Genomic DNA, 14,268 nt, shown 5'->3' with positions numbered 1-14,268 from the left:
TTCTTTCAAGATAACCTGTCTAAGTCATACAGGTGTGTTGCAACATATTCTTCAATAAAACTGCTACTTGTATGTTTTTCCTTGCAAAAATCGTCTAGAAAACGTACGCTTTTTTATTTCCGACGAGTTGGTGAAGAGTTGAATTTAAATGTTTCTCCCAGGTCTGTTGATAAAAAAAAATAATTACACTGTTCTTTAATTACGGGTGCCTTCATTTGTCTTTTAGGAACCTGTTTAATTTGGTAAACTGACTAACATCTCTCTTACCACAAATGAATCGGCGAGTAAAAATTACCTATAGAAAAGGCTAATTAAGGGAAATCGGTCGACAGAATTGTCACCTAACTCGATATGAAAATCCGTAGTTTAAGCCATACCTAAACTATAGTGCAAGACATGTAAATAAACCCACTAAATTAAAGGCTCTCTAAATAACTTTGAATTAGAAACATCTTCCGTCGAATTTGTTGTTTTTCTAGGCATCCAGCCTTCTTTCTATCACTATGTCAGAATGAAAAAATATTATTTTTTTCTATTCTAAAGAAAGTATGCTTAAATGCGCCACCACTGTTTCTAATGTGTTTTCGTGTTGTTAGCAACACTTTCTTTTTATTTGTATTTGACTTTACCCGTGACAAATACGCCCACTATATTTCAAGATAACCTGTCTAAGTGATACAGGTGCGTTGCAAAATGTCCCTCAAAGAAACTGCTAGTTTTAATTTAAAACGTCTAAAAAACGGTTGCTTTTTCATTCCCGACGAGTTGACGAAGAGTTAAAATTACAGGTTTCTAGTTCTCCCAAAACTATTGTCAAAAAATAATTAATAATTAATTAAATACTTTGTTCTTTAATTACGGGTACCTTCATTTGTCTTTTAGAAATCTGCTTAATTGGGTAAATATTACGAACATCTCTCCTACCCACAGATGAACCGACAAGTAAAAAATACGCGTAGGAAAGGCTAATTAAGGAAAAGCGGTCAACAGAATGGTCACCTAACTCGATATGAACTTAAGCCATACCTAAACTATAGTGCAAGACAGGTAAATATAATGTGTAAACAAACTCTAAACAACTTTGAATTAGAAACAACTTCCGACGTATTTGTGGTTTTTTACGCATCCAATATTCTTTCTATCACAATGTCAAAATGAAAAATGATTTTTTTTCTATTCTGAAAGAAAGTATGCTGAAATGCGCCACCACTGCTTCTAATGTGTTTTCGTGTTGTTAGCAACACTTCCTTTTTATTTGTATTTGACTTTACCTGTGACAAACACGCCCACTTTCCTTCAAGATAACCTGTCTAAGTGATACAGGTGCGTTGCAAAAGGTTCCTCAAAGAAACGGCCAGTTTAATATTTTTTCTTAAAAATATCGTCTAGAAAACGTCCGCTTTTTCATTCCCGACGAGTTGATGAAGAATTGAAATTACAGTTTTCTCCCAGATCTGTTGTTAAAGAGTGAACTAAACAATTAATTAATTAGATTCTTAACCAATTTGAATGCACTGTTCTTTAATTACGGGCGCCTTCATTTGTCTTTATGGAACCTGTTTATTGGCTCTTACCCAAAGATGAACCGACGAGTAAACATTACCTGTAGAAAAAGTCAATTAGTGCAGGACAAGTAAATATAATGTGTAGACAAACTGGAGGAAATTAAAAAAGCCTTTTGAACAACTTTGAATAAGAAACATTTTCCATCGTATACTTGTTGTTTTTCTAAGCATCCAGTGCTCTTTATATCACCGTGTCAGAATGAAAGATAAATATTTTTCTATTCTGAAACCTAAGTATGCTGAAATGCGCCACCACTGCTTCTAATGTGTTTTCGTGTTGTTAGCAACACTTCCGTTGTATTTGTATTTGACTTTACCTGTGACGAATACGCCCACTATATTTCAAGATTACCTGTCTAAGTGATACAGGTGCGTTGCAACTCACACCCTTGAGATAATTGAAACAAAGTTAACACCCTACGAAAAGGTCTTCATTGAAAATAAGCGATTTTACTGCATGTCTGAAAAACTTCAAGAGAAAGAATGATGGGCCGTCCTTCCCCTACTATTCCTTTGCTGTTGGTAACAGTTCTTTGGGGAGGCTGGCTTCACTGCCCCACGAATGCCGACCACCATGGTATGTAAATCGCTGTTTATATTCCTAGCCCAAGCTATAAAGTTAAAGGTTTCAATTAGAATGGCTTTCCAACTAGCTGATAATGGTAACATCGTAATTCCTTGGGTAAAATTTTTTACTGCATAGCTGAAGAGCAAACGTTTACTTAGTTTGTTCGCTGAGGGCGGAAACTGACTAGGGAATGAAAAATATCGTCATAATTTGGCTCTTTAGTGCCTTTATAAAATACAACTTGTTAAATAATACCTAATTGCGTTTACCTTTTGAGTGGTATCAATGTCCACATTTATATCTTCTATAATGCACCGTGCAACTCTCTTCAATCGAATCGTGAGCTCAAACTTCATCGCGACTCGAAAAATAAAAAAATAAGAAGTACTGAAGTTAATGTTTCGGAACTTTCTTCGTTATTCCTATTGGGTTTCCGTTCGCCGTGTCAAATTCTGGCTCCAATACGTCGGCTCACTTTTCTTTAATTATCACAAAGCAGAGGGACCGTGCGAAGAGATTCTTTTAAATTTTATTCAATTCGTTGCTTAGAAAAAAAAGTTTTAAATTTCTCTACTTAAACTTTCTAAACTGAATACACACAAAGGTTTTCATGCTACACAAGACAAATACTCAAGTGAAAACCGTTAAATTTTAACAACCTTAAAGTTTCCGACTACAAGAGTATCGGTTAGCGAGTGATATTCATAAACAACGTAGCTAACGAGCTTGGGGGAAGTCGCTGCGCAGAGTTAACCGCACCGCAAAGCAGTGACACAAGTTTATTAAAGCTTATAACAAACCAATCTCGTCTCCAAAGGGGAAGGAGGGAGGGAAAAAGACAAATACTCAAGTGAAAAACCATTTAACAACCTGAAAATTTCCCAGTATAGGGTACAATAAACATTTTTCAAAAAGTTGGGATTCTAAATTTCAGGAGACTTTATGCCGAAGTCATTCGACTGCTGTGCGAACTGAACTGAAGATTTCGGTAATCGAACGGTTGCACACCATGCCAGTTTCGGTTCGTTTTAACGGCAACTAGTTGCGAGTTCAAAGAAAAGTAACGGCAACAGAGAATAATGCTAAATAATTGCAGTATAGTTTCAATATTTAGCCAAAGAATTCGCTAGCTTTACATTAAGTTCGATAGCAGAGATGTGGGAAAGCTAACCGCTGTATACACGTAAAAATGACGCCATAAAATTTTCCCTACGAATTTTTATTATTAATCGTGGCTAAATTAGTCGAAAATGTTTGGAAAAATCTCTGGCGTAAGTGCCTTGAAAACAAAATCTTCCAAAAGAACGTATAATAACGCCTTAAAATGTTTCTCATGGACGAATTTCTTGAGTCCTTTTAGAACGCTACAGCTTCTATTGACAGTGGAAAAGTGCAAATGTTTTATTTCCTTTCGAAAGAGGGTGTTATTTCTTCAAAGGCAGCCCAACTGTTAAATTAAATGAAGTTTTGTCGGATAATTTTGAGAGTATTAAATATAGGCAATACAGCAGGAAAAAAACGCAGGAATTTCGAATTTTTGCAGTTTTTTCTTTTCTTTAATCTTGACTTAGAATTGCAAGTCGCTCGATGGGATAAATAATTAGTCAGACTCCTGTGGACACGCAGTGACGTTTGCATTGAATTTTTTGCACTGAAAAAATGTTTTCAGGCTCGACAAGTGTAAAAATTATTTATGAAAATCATTTCTATCCTTTTTCTTCCAGAATAAAAGGTTGGCACTTTTTTAAATTAAATCTGTCACAAGCAACCTGGGTAGAGAAAACTTTGTGGTGCCCTAGGCTAGGCAGGCTCGTCAGCGTGAAATGTTTTGAAACTGCAAAAGCTAACAGCGTAGTTATGGCAGATGATGAATCTCAAAAAGCCATATTTTTTCACAAGACCTTACTGTTGAAGCCACTTTCACCAAAATATATTAAGATCATAATTACCTTAGCAAAAGTTAGGAAAACCTGTGTGATGACTGTTTCAATTAAGGCTTTGCACGTAATTGTTTTGAAATGGTGCTCAAAAGTTGCTCCAAAACCAAAAAAGTTGCTTCTAATAATAAAGGTTGCTCGTCGAAAGTTGCTCCAAGACACTGCTTATAATCAAGATAATTTCTCTAAATATATGCTAATTTCCCTTTGAGGGTAAGATTTCTATCCAGTTTTATGCAATTTGACAGCAAAAGAAGTATCTACATAAAATATTAAGGGGAAAATTTGCTAAATAACAAGGATTCTTTAACTGAGAAAAATCGTGAAGATATCGATGACGTCGTGTTTGCTGACGAGTTTTGTAATGTTTTTATGCAGAATGAGGTCCAGAATGAGCCGAAAGTTGAAACGTCTTCAGATGTTCCTCGAAAATCCTCGGCAAATTCGTAAATTTTCGGAAACGTTCGTATGGCCTTTGAACAATACTCGGATAATCTTGGGAGATATTCGGTCTGGGAATTGCTCAATATGCAACAATTAAGTTGCTCGAGAGGAAAAAAGTTGCTCGATGAGAAAAAAAGTTGCTCGAAAAATGAAAAGTTGCCGAGCAACTTGTGGAAAGCCCCAGCTAATTTCAATTACAGCAGAACCATTCGGTGACGGATATTTTTCCAAGCCTTCTTTTAAGCATGATAGGTTAATTATATAAATTTGGAATTTTTTGCATTTCGGTGACTTCCCATGTTTAATTTAACCAATCAAACAGCGTTTTAACACCGATGGCATGGCAACGTGCAACCTGGAAGGGAATTCTGAAAAATTTAATAAACCAAATGTAGGTGAGCCCAACAGATATCATGAGATGCAGAACCGTATATACAAGCAAGTTTGTCGATCGCGTGATGGATAATTATTGCACTGTACTCAGTTAAGTGCAATAACGGCCAATATTTTTTATGGAATTTTTTCATAGACGAATTAATTTAAATATGGTTGCCATACGTAACGTAACGTAAGCTCTTGCGGTTCTAGACTTTTTTTTGTTTTGTTTTGTTTTGAAGTTGAAAAGAAATTTCTTTATGAAATATAGTGTGCCAGATGTGTTCTATTTTGACCCTCCTTATGGACTCAGCGCAACTTCTAAAAATGTACAGCGAACCATTCTGGTGTTAGAAAACAGTATTCGAATGTTATAAGTTACTGTTGTGTGTTGGAAGCGGATAATTAAAATTAAACTGACGCGTAAATGCATAAGCAAGTACACGCAGTCTTATAAGATAAGAAAATCAGGCATCTTTGTTATATTATCAATCCCTAAAATTATTATCATTACAAATTGCAGGTCTCTGCCGTCGTCTTAAATTTTCTACAAAGATTGATGGATACGCCCTGCAGGGTCATGTGATTAGAAACCTTTCTTTATTTCCGGTACCGTCAATACGCACTGCCTGCACTAGTCGATGCATACTGGACCCCGTATGTGTATCCGTGAACATCGGTCCACCAACTGAAGACAGATTTATCTGTGAATTTAGCGATTCAGACCACATACGACACCCTAAAGATCTTAAACGACGGGAAGGCTTCGTGTATATAGGCACTGAGGTGATGTATTTTGGATAATTAGCAAATTTTAGATCTTAAAGTGAAACACTGGCGCAAAGCCAACGTTTAAAGTAATAGAACTTAAGAGTTGTCCTTTTTACTCATCAGAACCCTTGCTTAAGTAACCCATGTCATAACGATTCGACCTGTCTGAACGGATTTACAGACAAAGGATATCTCTGTGAATGTCAAGCTGGTTACACTGGAGAACAATGCAAAAACGGTAAGGCCATCGGCGCTTAGGAGTAAAGTTATTCTTGGGGGAAAGCTTGGCAGAGCACAAGCTCGCTGCACGGCACTCATTACTAATGCCGTAAGAACATGATCGTTATTTCTTCTCAGTCGGACAGCATGACAGCAAGGAATCTCACAGATCTGGAACTCTCTTGACGTCTTGCAGTCTGCATGTAGTCCGCAGTCCGCAATCGATTTTTTATACTGATCGAATAGAACCCGATCTAAATATTTCATCTCTTTCAGATATTGACGAATGTACTACAGCGACGCACAGTTGTCCAGCTAATGCTGATTGTGTCAATACCAATGGTTCATACAACTGCACCTGTAAATCAGGATATTCTGGCGATGGACTTAATTGTTCAGGTGAGATATTTCTAATAGATCAGGATATTGAAATTACACAGTAAAACCTGTATTAGTATAAACTGCATTTAGGTGTTAGCATGCATCTAATCATCTGTTGTCAAGGTCCGGAAATTTACACCTATTCACTGGATGTACTGTTAGCGGTCGCCTCTATTTAGCGCACAAAGTCACCTTTACAAAGTCTCGACTGCGTATTTTAGTGTTTATTACGTGCGAATTTCCTTAAATAATAAGCTTATGTTTGAGAAAACTCGCTCTGACTGATTACTTGTACAGAACACACCATTAATTACATGGTTTACATTCTTGTCCAATCTAAAAGGGACATAATATAAATTTCATTCTGATTCGCCAGTTTTGCATACTGTCTTCGATCGCTTGAGATTACACCGTCAAATATGTGTTTTCAGCGAAATCAAATTGCAGTCTAGTAGTATCTGTAGACCCTTTCGGGTTACATTTCAATTAATCTCCTTTATATTACAACCTTAAATGCAAAGTTCCTGTAAACTCCTCGGCATACAAATCCGCCTGCAAACCATGCATGTATACCTCACATACCACATATAACATCTTTCCTCACATATCACCATCACATATTCTGCGAGGTGGATATGACAGAACTGAATATCAGTAATATCCCATTCTGTGTTTCAGACATCGACGAGTGTGCTGCATCGGTCGATCCATGTGATGCTGTTGTTAACTCTACGTGCAAGAACACCAATGGATCTTATATCTGCCAGTGCAAAGATGGATTAGTAAAGAATAAGAATGGCTCTCTTTGTGGAGGTGAAATCAATGACGTAGATATTTTATTTTCTTTAAATTACCTTTAATCAGTCCATATATAGAGGGTATTACATGGCCGCGTGGAGATATGAAATTTCTCTTCGAGTATTGAAAAATATTCCACAAGTGAGCGCAGCAAGCCAATGAAACATTTTTCAGCATGAAAGGAGAAATGTCAGCGTGGGCGCGTAGTCTATCCGCCGTTGTGAAAACTTCACTTGCTTAAAGCTTTGTAATTCTGCGCCAGCAATGGAGCCCTCTAGACCAGGTTCCTTAGGGTACAGACGTCGTTGTCGGCCCTAAAACGCGGTGGTTAAGTTTGTTAGTGGCAAGCAGTGGCAGTAGTAGTTGGGTGATATAGATCGTTTTCACTGTCAGGCAACAAAAACACAAATCGAAAAAAAAATCAGTAATGAAGTCAAGGTAACGGGATATTATAGGAGATTAATAAAGAATCATTTCTCCACAGCTTTGTTCGTCGAAATGTTTGACACAAATTTACAGAGCCCAGTATGGAGCCGCCATATTGGTTGTATTTGTCATTAGTTACTTGACTGAACAGCTGTTAGCCATAGAAGAAAGCTATCGTCTGGGTGAATAAAAAACTCCAATCATCTTATCGCCTATTAGAATTTAGTTTGTCCGGTCAGCATGTAGCTATGAAGAGAGTCCAGTCTTTCAAGTTCTCTTAATTGTTTTTGTCACTGTTGTTTGTTCGTTTCTTTAATCTAGTTGGCGCCGTGATCACTCAGAAGCCACCATCTCTAATCGTTGAAGAAGGATATAACTTGAGCCTGGTCTGTCAAGCTACTGGTCAGCCTAAACCAACAGTCACGTGGCAAAAAGCGTACAGTCATTTGCCAAGAGGAAAGACAACAGTTGTTGATGGAATTCTGACCATATGTAATATAACAAAAGCAGATGGCGGAGCTTACGTATGTGTGGCAAAGAATCTCCTTGGCGAGGATTCGGCTGTTGCACAAGTGACAGTGATTGAACTCAAATTTACCTTAACTCCCCCAGTGAAAGTTGTTGCATCTCTTTACAGTAAAGTACTATTGCATTGTACAGCTCAGGGTTCAGTGCACATTGGTTGGCAAAGAGCGGGCCAAAATCTCCATCACAATCATGTTGTTTATCCAAACGGAACTTTGTTTCTTCGAAGCGTTTCCACAAGTGATGCCGGGACTTATTAATGCGTGGCAAAAAATTCTCAGCGTTCTATCGAAGCAACATCTGTTCTTGACGTGTTTAATACACCCATGTCCTGCAGCAGTATAAAATCGGGCCGCAGTGGAAGCTCTTCAGGTAATTATATGATTGATCCTGATGGCAAAGGTGGCGTGACTCCCTTCAGTGTGTACTGTGACATGAGTGACAAGGGCGGTGTCGGCGTGACAGTCATAAGTCACGACAGTGAGAGTAGAACCCATGTTGGTAACATTCCTGGATGTAATGTGGGAAATCATGGATGTTACAGTAAAGATGTGCGATACACTGGAGTCAGCACCGTTCAGCTAGCAGCACTCACTCGAATCTCACAGTACTGTGAACAGTTTATCAAGTTTGAGTGCAATAATGACGTGGCCTTTATTGTGGAAGGTGATGCTTGGTGGATGTCACGTGATGGAACACAGATGAACTACTGGGGCGGCGCTACAGGCCATGACAAGATGTGCGCATGCGGAGTAACAAACTCTTGTTCCAATGGTAAAAAGTGTAATTGTTACAACAGTGGCGGTGGCTGGAGAGAGGACAGCGGTCTGTTGACAGAAAAGTCTGCTCTGCCTGTGACACAAATCAGACTGGGAGACTTAAATAGCTTGAACGAAGAAGGATATCATACATTAGGAAAACTCAAGTGTTACGGTTGGGCGTAAGGTTAATAGCCTTACATCACTGAAAGTTGCTTTACAAAGAAAACAGACATCAGCAAGTATGATGAATAGAACTTATATCATTGCATTTATTGTCATGTATACTTCAGTTTATTAATGAATTTAGCGATCGCGAAAGTAAAAAGGGGATCATGTGATTTCAGTAGTAACACTGAAACGGGACAAACAGTATTGAACGAATAGCACGGTTATGCTTTACCTATAACAGCATTTGGAGAAACAAGTACCAGTTATGATAGCATTTGAGAAAAAAATATTCTTTTAGATTTATTGGTCGATGAAACTAAGACCGACCCAGTTTGTTGACCCAACGCTGTGGTTTCCTATGTGTCAATAAACTATTATTTTAATGCCATTGCTGTAACGTATTCAGGCACATACACACCCTGCTTATTTATTTTCATGTTATTTGACAAAGAAGAAAAAGTCTCCGAGACCAAGTAATATAATTCCGCCTGGATTCAGATATTTTTCCTCTTAAAGCTTTCATTGTTCTCTTAAGGTCCTAATAAAGAACTCATATAACTGCAAGGCTCTCAAGGCTAAAAAGTTGAATTTTTACCGACGTCATCCGAGTTCAGTGCAGGGGACCTTGTGTAAAAGATATGGGAATGGGAATTTCAGATCCCCTGCTGCCACTCCCACCCCCCCCCCCCCTCCCTCTCCAATACTTAGTTGACTAGGTGGTCCCCGCCTCTTTGTGTTATTTGGATGCAAAAAAAAGTTACGCAAAAACTCCAATATTGCGAAAAAAAATTCCAGTTTTTCCATTTCCCTTTACCTTATACTAACAGTAAAATGTATTAGGACAACACTCCGATATAACAAACCTGTAATATATCGAGGACAATTTCCCAGCCCCTTGGTAAGTCGTTATACCCCGATCTTACTGTACTGTACTGTAGAATACAACTTTTTACCAATACCCCCACTCCAGACCTACAGGAACATGCACATGGACAAAAAAAAATGAAAGAGCTCTAGCCTAAAGGTTTGAAGCTGATCCAATGCAAACTGAAACCGGAAAAAAGGTCAAAGAAGGGTTGGAGCTCAGTGCCAACAAACATTGTGTTTTTTGACTGCTTTCGATCACACAGGCATAAGTTTCGCTCTATAACGAAGACTTTTGTCAAAGCTTGATACCGTAATTCTTATAGCCTCGCAAGACGGTGTTATGGATATATCAAAGACACGCCCGGTCTCCAACACGGTGATGTTTTCATCGATATTTCTCTCCGTTATTTGCTTCGCGGGATTGATTCACGTCGAGATCGAACTTCACGTTCATCGACAAATGCTTCAAGTCTTGAATCAACAAAGAGAAGAAAAGCTCGAGCTACGAAACACAGCAAACGACCAAAATGAGTCTGTGATGAAAATGTTACACAGTGATTCAAACAAAGGTGAGTAATACAGTTTTCAAGAAAATAGTTATAGGCGAGGAATTTTATTTACCTAAAGAAGCTACAGCTGAAACTAAGGAAGTTGAAACATGACTGCTGCGAATTGCCATCCCATGTTCTTATTTTGGGGAAACAATTCCCAGCAATTTAGCGCCCCTATATTCTAGTAATAAGTTTTGCACAACAAATTGTAAGTTTATAACTGAGTAAAAAATTGCGTTTTACATCTAAAATATGCGCCTTTTCTTGAAAGACGGTATCAAGAAAAAATGTTATAAGAAAGTAATCCTTTCAGCATTAATAAATATTACATTAATGATATCCTTTAAAAATAATACCGAGTGCCGAAAATTCGATGTCGCTACGGCTGAAGGCCTATTTATTTAGAATAGCATTCAGTGACATTTTTGCGTGACACTTTAAGTTAGCCGATACAAAAATAAGAGTAGAGACAGGCATTAAGTAGCTGAATTAATATAATGGTTTGGGTTTTTGTAGTACTGAAACACTAAGCACAAACACTTCAGTGAAGAATGAAAACCAAAGCCTAGTTTAAAAGTTGGTTTACCCCCAGAAACCTACTTTTACCTCTTGTACTACTCGCACTGCTTTTCAGTACAAGCCATACGCGTACGGTTTTTTTGTTTTCCCGACAATTCAGAACAAATCAAATCAGCGGTAATAATTTGAATAAGTTCCGATCTCGATTTATCTTGAAGGTCTTGTTAACCTTTTCAGGTTGTAAGTCACTCTCTTTTAACAACAATAACATTTATAATGCGCAAATTCCAGGAAATGTTCAAATGCGCATGACAAGATTAAAAACGGAAATAAGGATAAAGAGCTAAAATTACAATTAAAAGTAAATAAAGTTACAATAATTTAAAAAGAACCAGGATAAAAATGCTTGATTTGAAAGGTGGGTTTTTAGCTTGGCTTTAAAAATACTAACGGTGCTTGACCTTCTTATGTCAAATGGTAGCACATTCCATAGTTTCGTTGCAGCACAGGTAAAAGAACGGTGCAGCACAGGTAAAAGAATTGGACAGTGCACAGAAAGATAAACCCATGTAATTCCTCTGTGCATTGTCAAATTAAACCATTTGGTACGTAACCGAAGCTTTGAAAAGTCCGTTTAGTAGACTGAGTGAAACATCAACTAAGTCATTCTGTGATGTTCCTTGCAGAACAACACATTCGTAACAAACGCAACGTGCCGGAAACAACAGACAGGAAAACAAACGGCAACGAAACCATCGATCGTGAAGAAACCAGAAAACTGCAACTTGCATTGAGTAGCCTGGCCTGTAATGTCAATTGCCCCAAAATCTTCAGGGGAAGACGAGGCAGGCCTGGTCCCAGAGGCTCTCCAGGTAAACATGGACCGCCCGGGCCGCAAGGACCACAAGGACCTAAAGGAAACCAAGGTACTCAGGGAATTCAGGGAACTCCAGGACCTAAAGGCGATCAAGGCCCCCAAGGACCCAAAGGTGATCCTGGCAAATCTATCTCAGCCCCTTCAATTGTGGCACCTCCATTGTCCATGGTGGCTAACGAAACTGGTACAGCCTCGTTTCAGTGTGAGGCTAAAGGAAACCCGGAACCTAAAGTCACGTGGCTGAAGCAGAATTCCAGTCTTGTCGACAGCAAACGAGTTGTGTCATCACGTAGTGGCCTGATGATAACAGATGTGACGTCACAAGATGAAGGAGAGTACACTTGTGTAGCAAGGAATATTCTTGGAGAAATGACGTCATCGGCTTCGTTATCTGTTCAAGGTGGGTTAGAGCGGTTTTTTACTTGAGTGTCGAAAGTTAATTGCGTTTGCTTTGGTTTTGCATTGCTACGCTTACTGATTGGCTTAAAAATCTCGCGCCACCTTCTCAGCCAATCAGAACTAAAACCAAAACCAATCGTGACTCGCTCGCGTACGTTTTTCCGCGCTTCGTGCCGGCTACATGTATTTGCTTCGACTTTTGATTGGTTCACTGGATTGTCTGTGTCCTTTGTGATTGGCCAGAGTAATTACTTTGGTTTTGGTTTTACGACACTCAATTGAAAACTGCTCTATAAACATATTTATCAACTGTATTAAGATTTGTTTTCAATAATTTACATTTTTCGCTTCACGCTCGACGGACTCTGTGAAAAAATATTGACTGCTCGTAGTCTATAAGTTACATGATTGTACAGCTATTAGCTATAAAAGAGAGCTGTTGTTTGGGTAAAAAAAAAAACAGTAAATTTATCATCCATTAAAATTTAGTATTTCAGGCCAACATGTAGATTTGAAGAGAGTCCCCAATCTGTCAAGTTCACTCAATTGCTTCTTCCTTTTAGTTCAATGATTATCCTTTTATCAGTGTTGTTTGTTCTTTTTCTAATTTAGTTGCCGTCTTGATCACTCGGAAGCCCTCATCTGTCATCGTTGAAGAAGGACAGAACGTGAGCCTGATCTGCCAAGCTACTGGACAGCCGACACCAACAGTCACGTGGCAAAAAGCGTTCGATCAAATGCCAAAAGGGAAGACTTCAGTTGTTGATGGAAATTTGACCATACACAATATAGCAAAAGCAGATAGTGGAGCTTTCGCATGCACAGTTAAGAATCTCCTTGGAGAAGACTCTGCTGCCGCCCAAATAATGGTTCTTGGCAAACTTAAATTTACGTTAACTTCTCCGGTGAAAGTTGTTGCATCCCTTTACAATTGTGTAACATTGCCTTGCACAGCTGAAGGCTCAGTTGATATCGATTGGAAAAGAGCTGGCCAAAGTCTCCCTCAGAATCATGTTCTTTATCCAAACGGAACTTTGCTTCTTCAAAGCGTTTCCACAAGCGATGCCGGGAGCTATTCATGCGTGGCAAAAAATTCTCAGCGTTCAATCGAGGCAACTTCTGTTCTTGAAGTGTTCAATACATCCATGTCCTGCAGCAGTATAAAATCGGGCCGCAGTGGAAGCTCTTCCGGTACTTACATGATTGACCCTGATGGTAAAGGAGGCGTGACTCCTTTCAGTGTGTACTGTGATATGAGTGACAAGGGCGGTGTCGGCGTGACTGTCATCAGTCACGACAGTGAGAGTAGAACCTATGCTGGTAACATTCCTGGATGTAGTGGTCGAGGTTGTTACAGTAAAGATGTGCGATACACTGGAGTCAGCACCGCTCAGCTAGCAGCACTCACTCGAGTCTCACAGAACTGTGAACAGTTTATCAAGTTTGAGTGCAATAATGACATCTTGTTTATTGAGAAAGGCTATGCTTGGTGGGTGTCACGTGATGGAACAAAAATGAACTACTGGGGCGGAGCTACAGGGCATGACAAGATGTGCGCATGCGGAGTAACAAACTCTTGTGCTGGTGGTATAAAGTGTAACTGTGATAACTATGGCAAAGCCGGTTGGTTTTGAAGACAGCGGTCTATTGACAGACAAGTCTGCTCTGCCTGTGACACAAATCAGACTGGGAGACTTGAATGGCTCAGACGAAGAAGGATATCATACATTAGGAAAACTCAAGTGTTATGGTCAGGCGTAAAAAAAAAGCTTGAGATCTCCACAGTTGCTTTACAAAACTAAGAGACCTCAGCGAGTTTGATAAATAGAACTTATATCATTGCATTTATCATCATCTATGCCTCAATTTATTAATTAATTTAGCGAACGTAAAGAGGAACACGTGATCATTTTCTTATAACTTTAAAAGTGGTATGGATTGAATAACACTTTATGCTTTAGCTTTAACAGTATTTAAACAAAGAAAAGACAATTAAATTTACCAGTTATGATAGTTTTTGAGAAAAATATTCCTTTAGATTTAATGGTATATGAAACTAAGACCGACACAGTTTATTGTCCCAACACTGTAATTTCCTATGTGTCAATAAACTCTTA

At 38.6% G+C, this 14,268-nt stretch overlaps 2 protein-coding genes and 2 pseudogenes across 3 annotated transcripts in view; all 4 read left to right on the top strand.

The window, feature by feature from the left end:
* Positions 1-14,268, top strand: part of LOC144634936 (uncharacterized) — a 153,404-nt pseudogene that overhangs the window by 36,693 nt on the left and 102,443 nt on the right. The window lies entirely within an intron of this gene.
* Positions 1,995-8,269, top strand: LOC144636904 (uncharacterized). Its single transcript, XM_078496106.1, has 6 exons — positions 1,995-2,142; positions 5,413-5,675; positions 5,784-5,898; positions 6,156-6,278; positions 6,939-7,073; positions 7,806-8,269. Exons 1-6 carry the CDS (start codon positions 2,049-2,051, stop codon positions 8,267-8,269), a joined length of 1,194 nt encoding a protein of 397 aa, XP_078352232.1. The 5' UTR covers positions 1,995-2,048.
* LOC144636903 (contactin-associated protein 1-like) lies at positions 8,336-8,953 on the top strand. The gene has a single exon (XM_078496105.1). The coding sequence runs from the start codon at positions 8,336-8,338 to the stop codon at positions 8,951-8,953; it is 618 nt and encodes a 205-aa protein (XP_078352231.1).
* LOC144634946 (uncharacterized) lies at positions 10,146-13,912 on the top strand (annotated as a pseudogene).

Source organism: Oculina patagonica, chromosome 13 (assembly GCF_052425735.1).
Source record: "Oculina patagonica isolate OP01 chromosome 13, crgOcupat, whole genome shotgun sequence".
Taxonomy (NCBI): Eukaryota; Metazoa; Cnidaria; class Anthozoa; order Scleractinia; family Oculinidae; genus Oculina; species Oculina patagonica.
The sequence above is the reverse complement of the archived record's forward strand: the minus strand, read 5'-3'. Positions and strand labels throughout refer to the sequence as shown.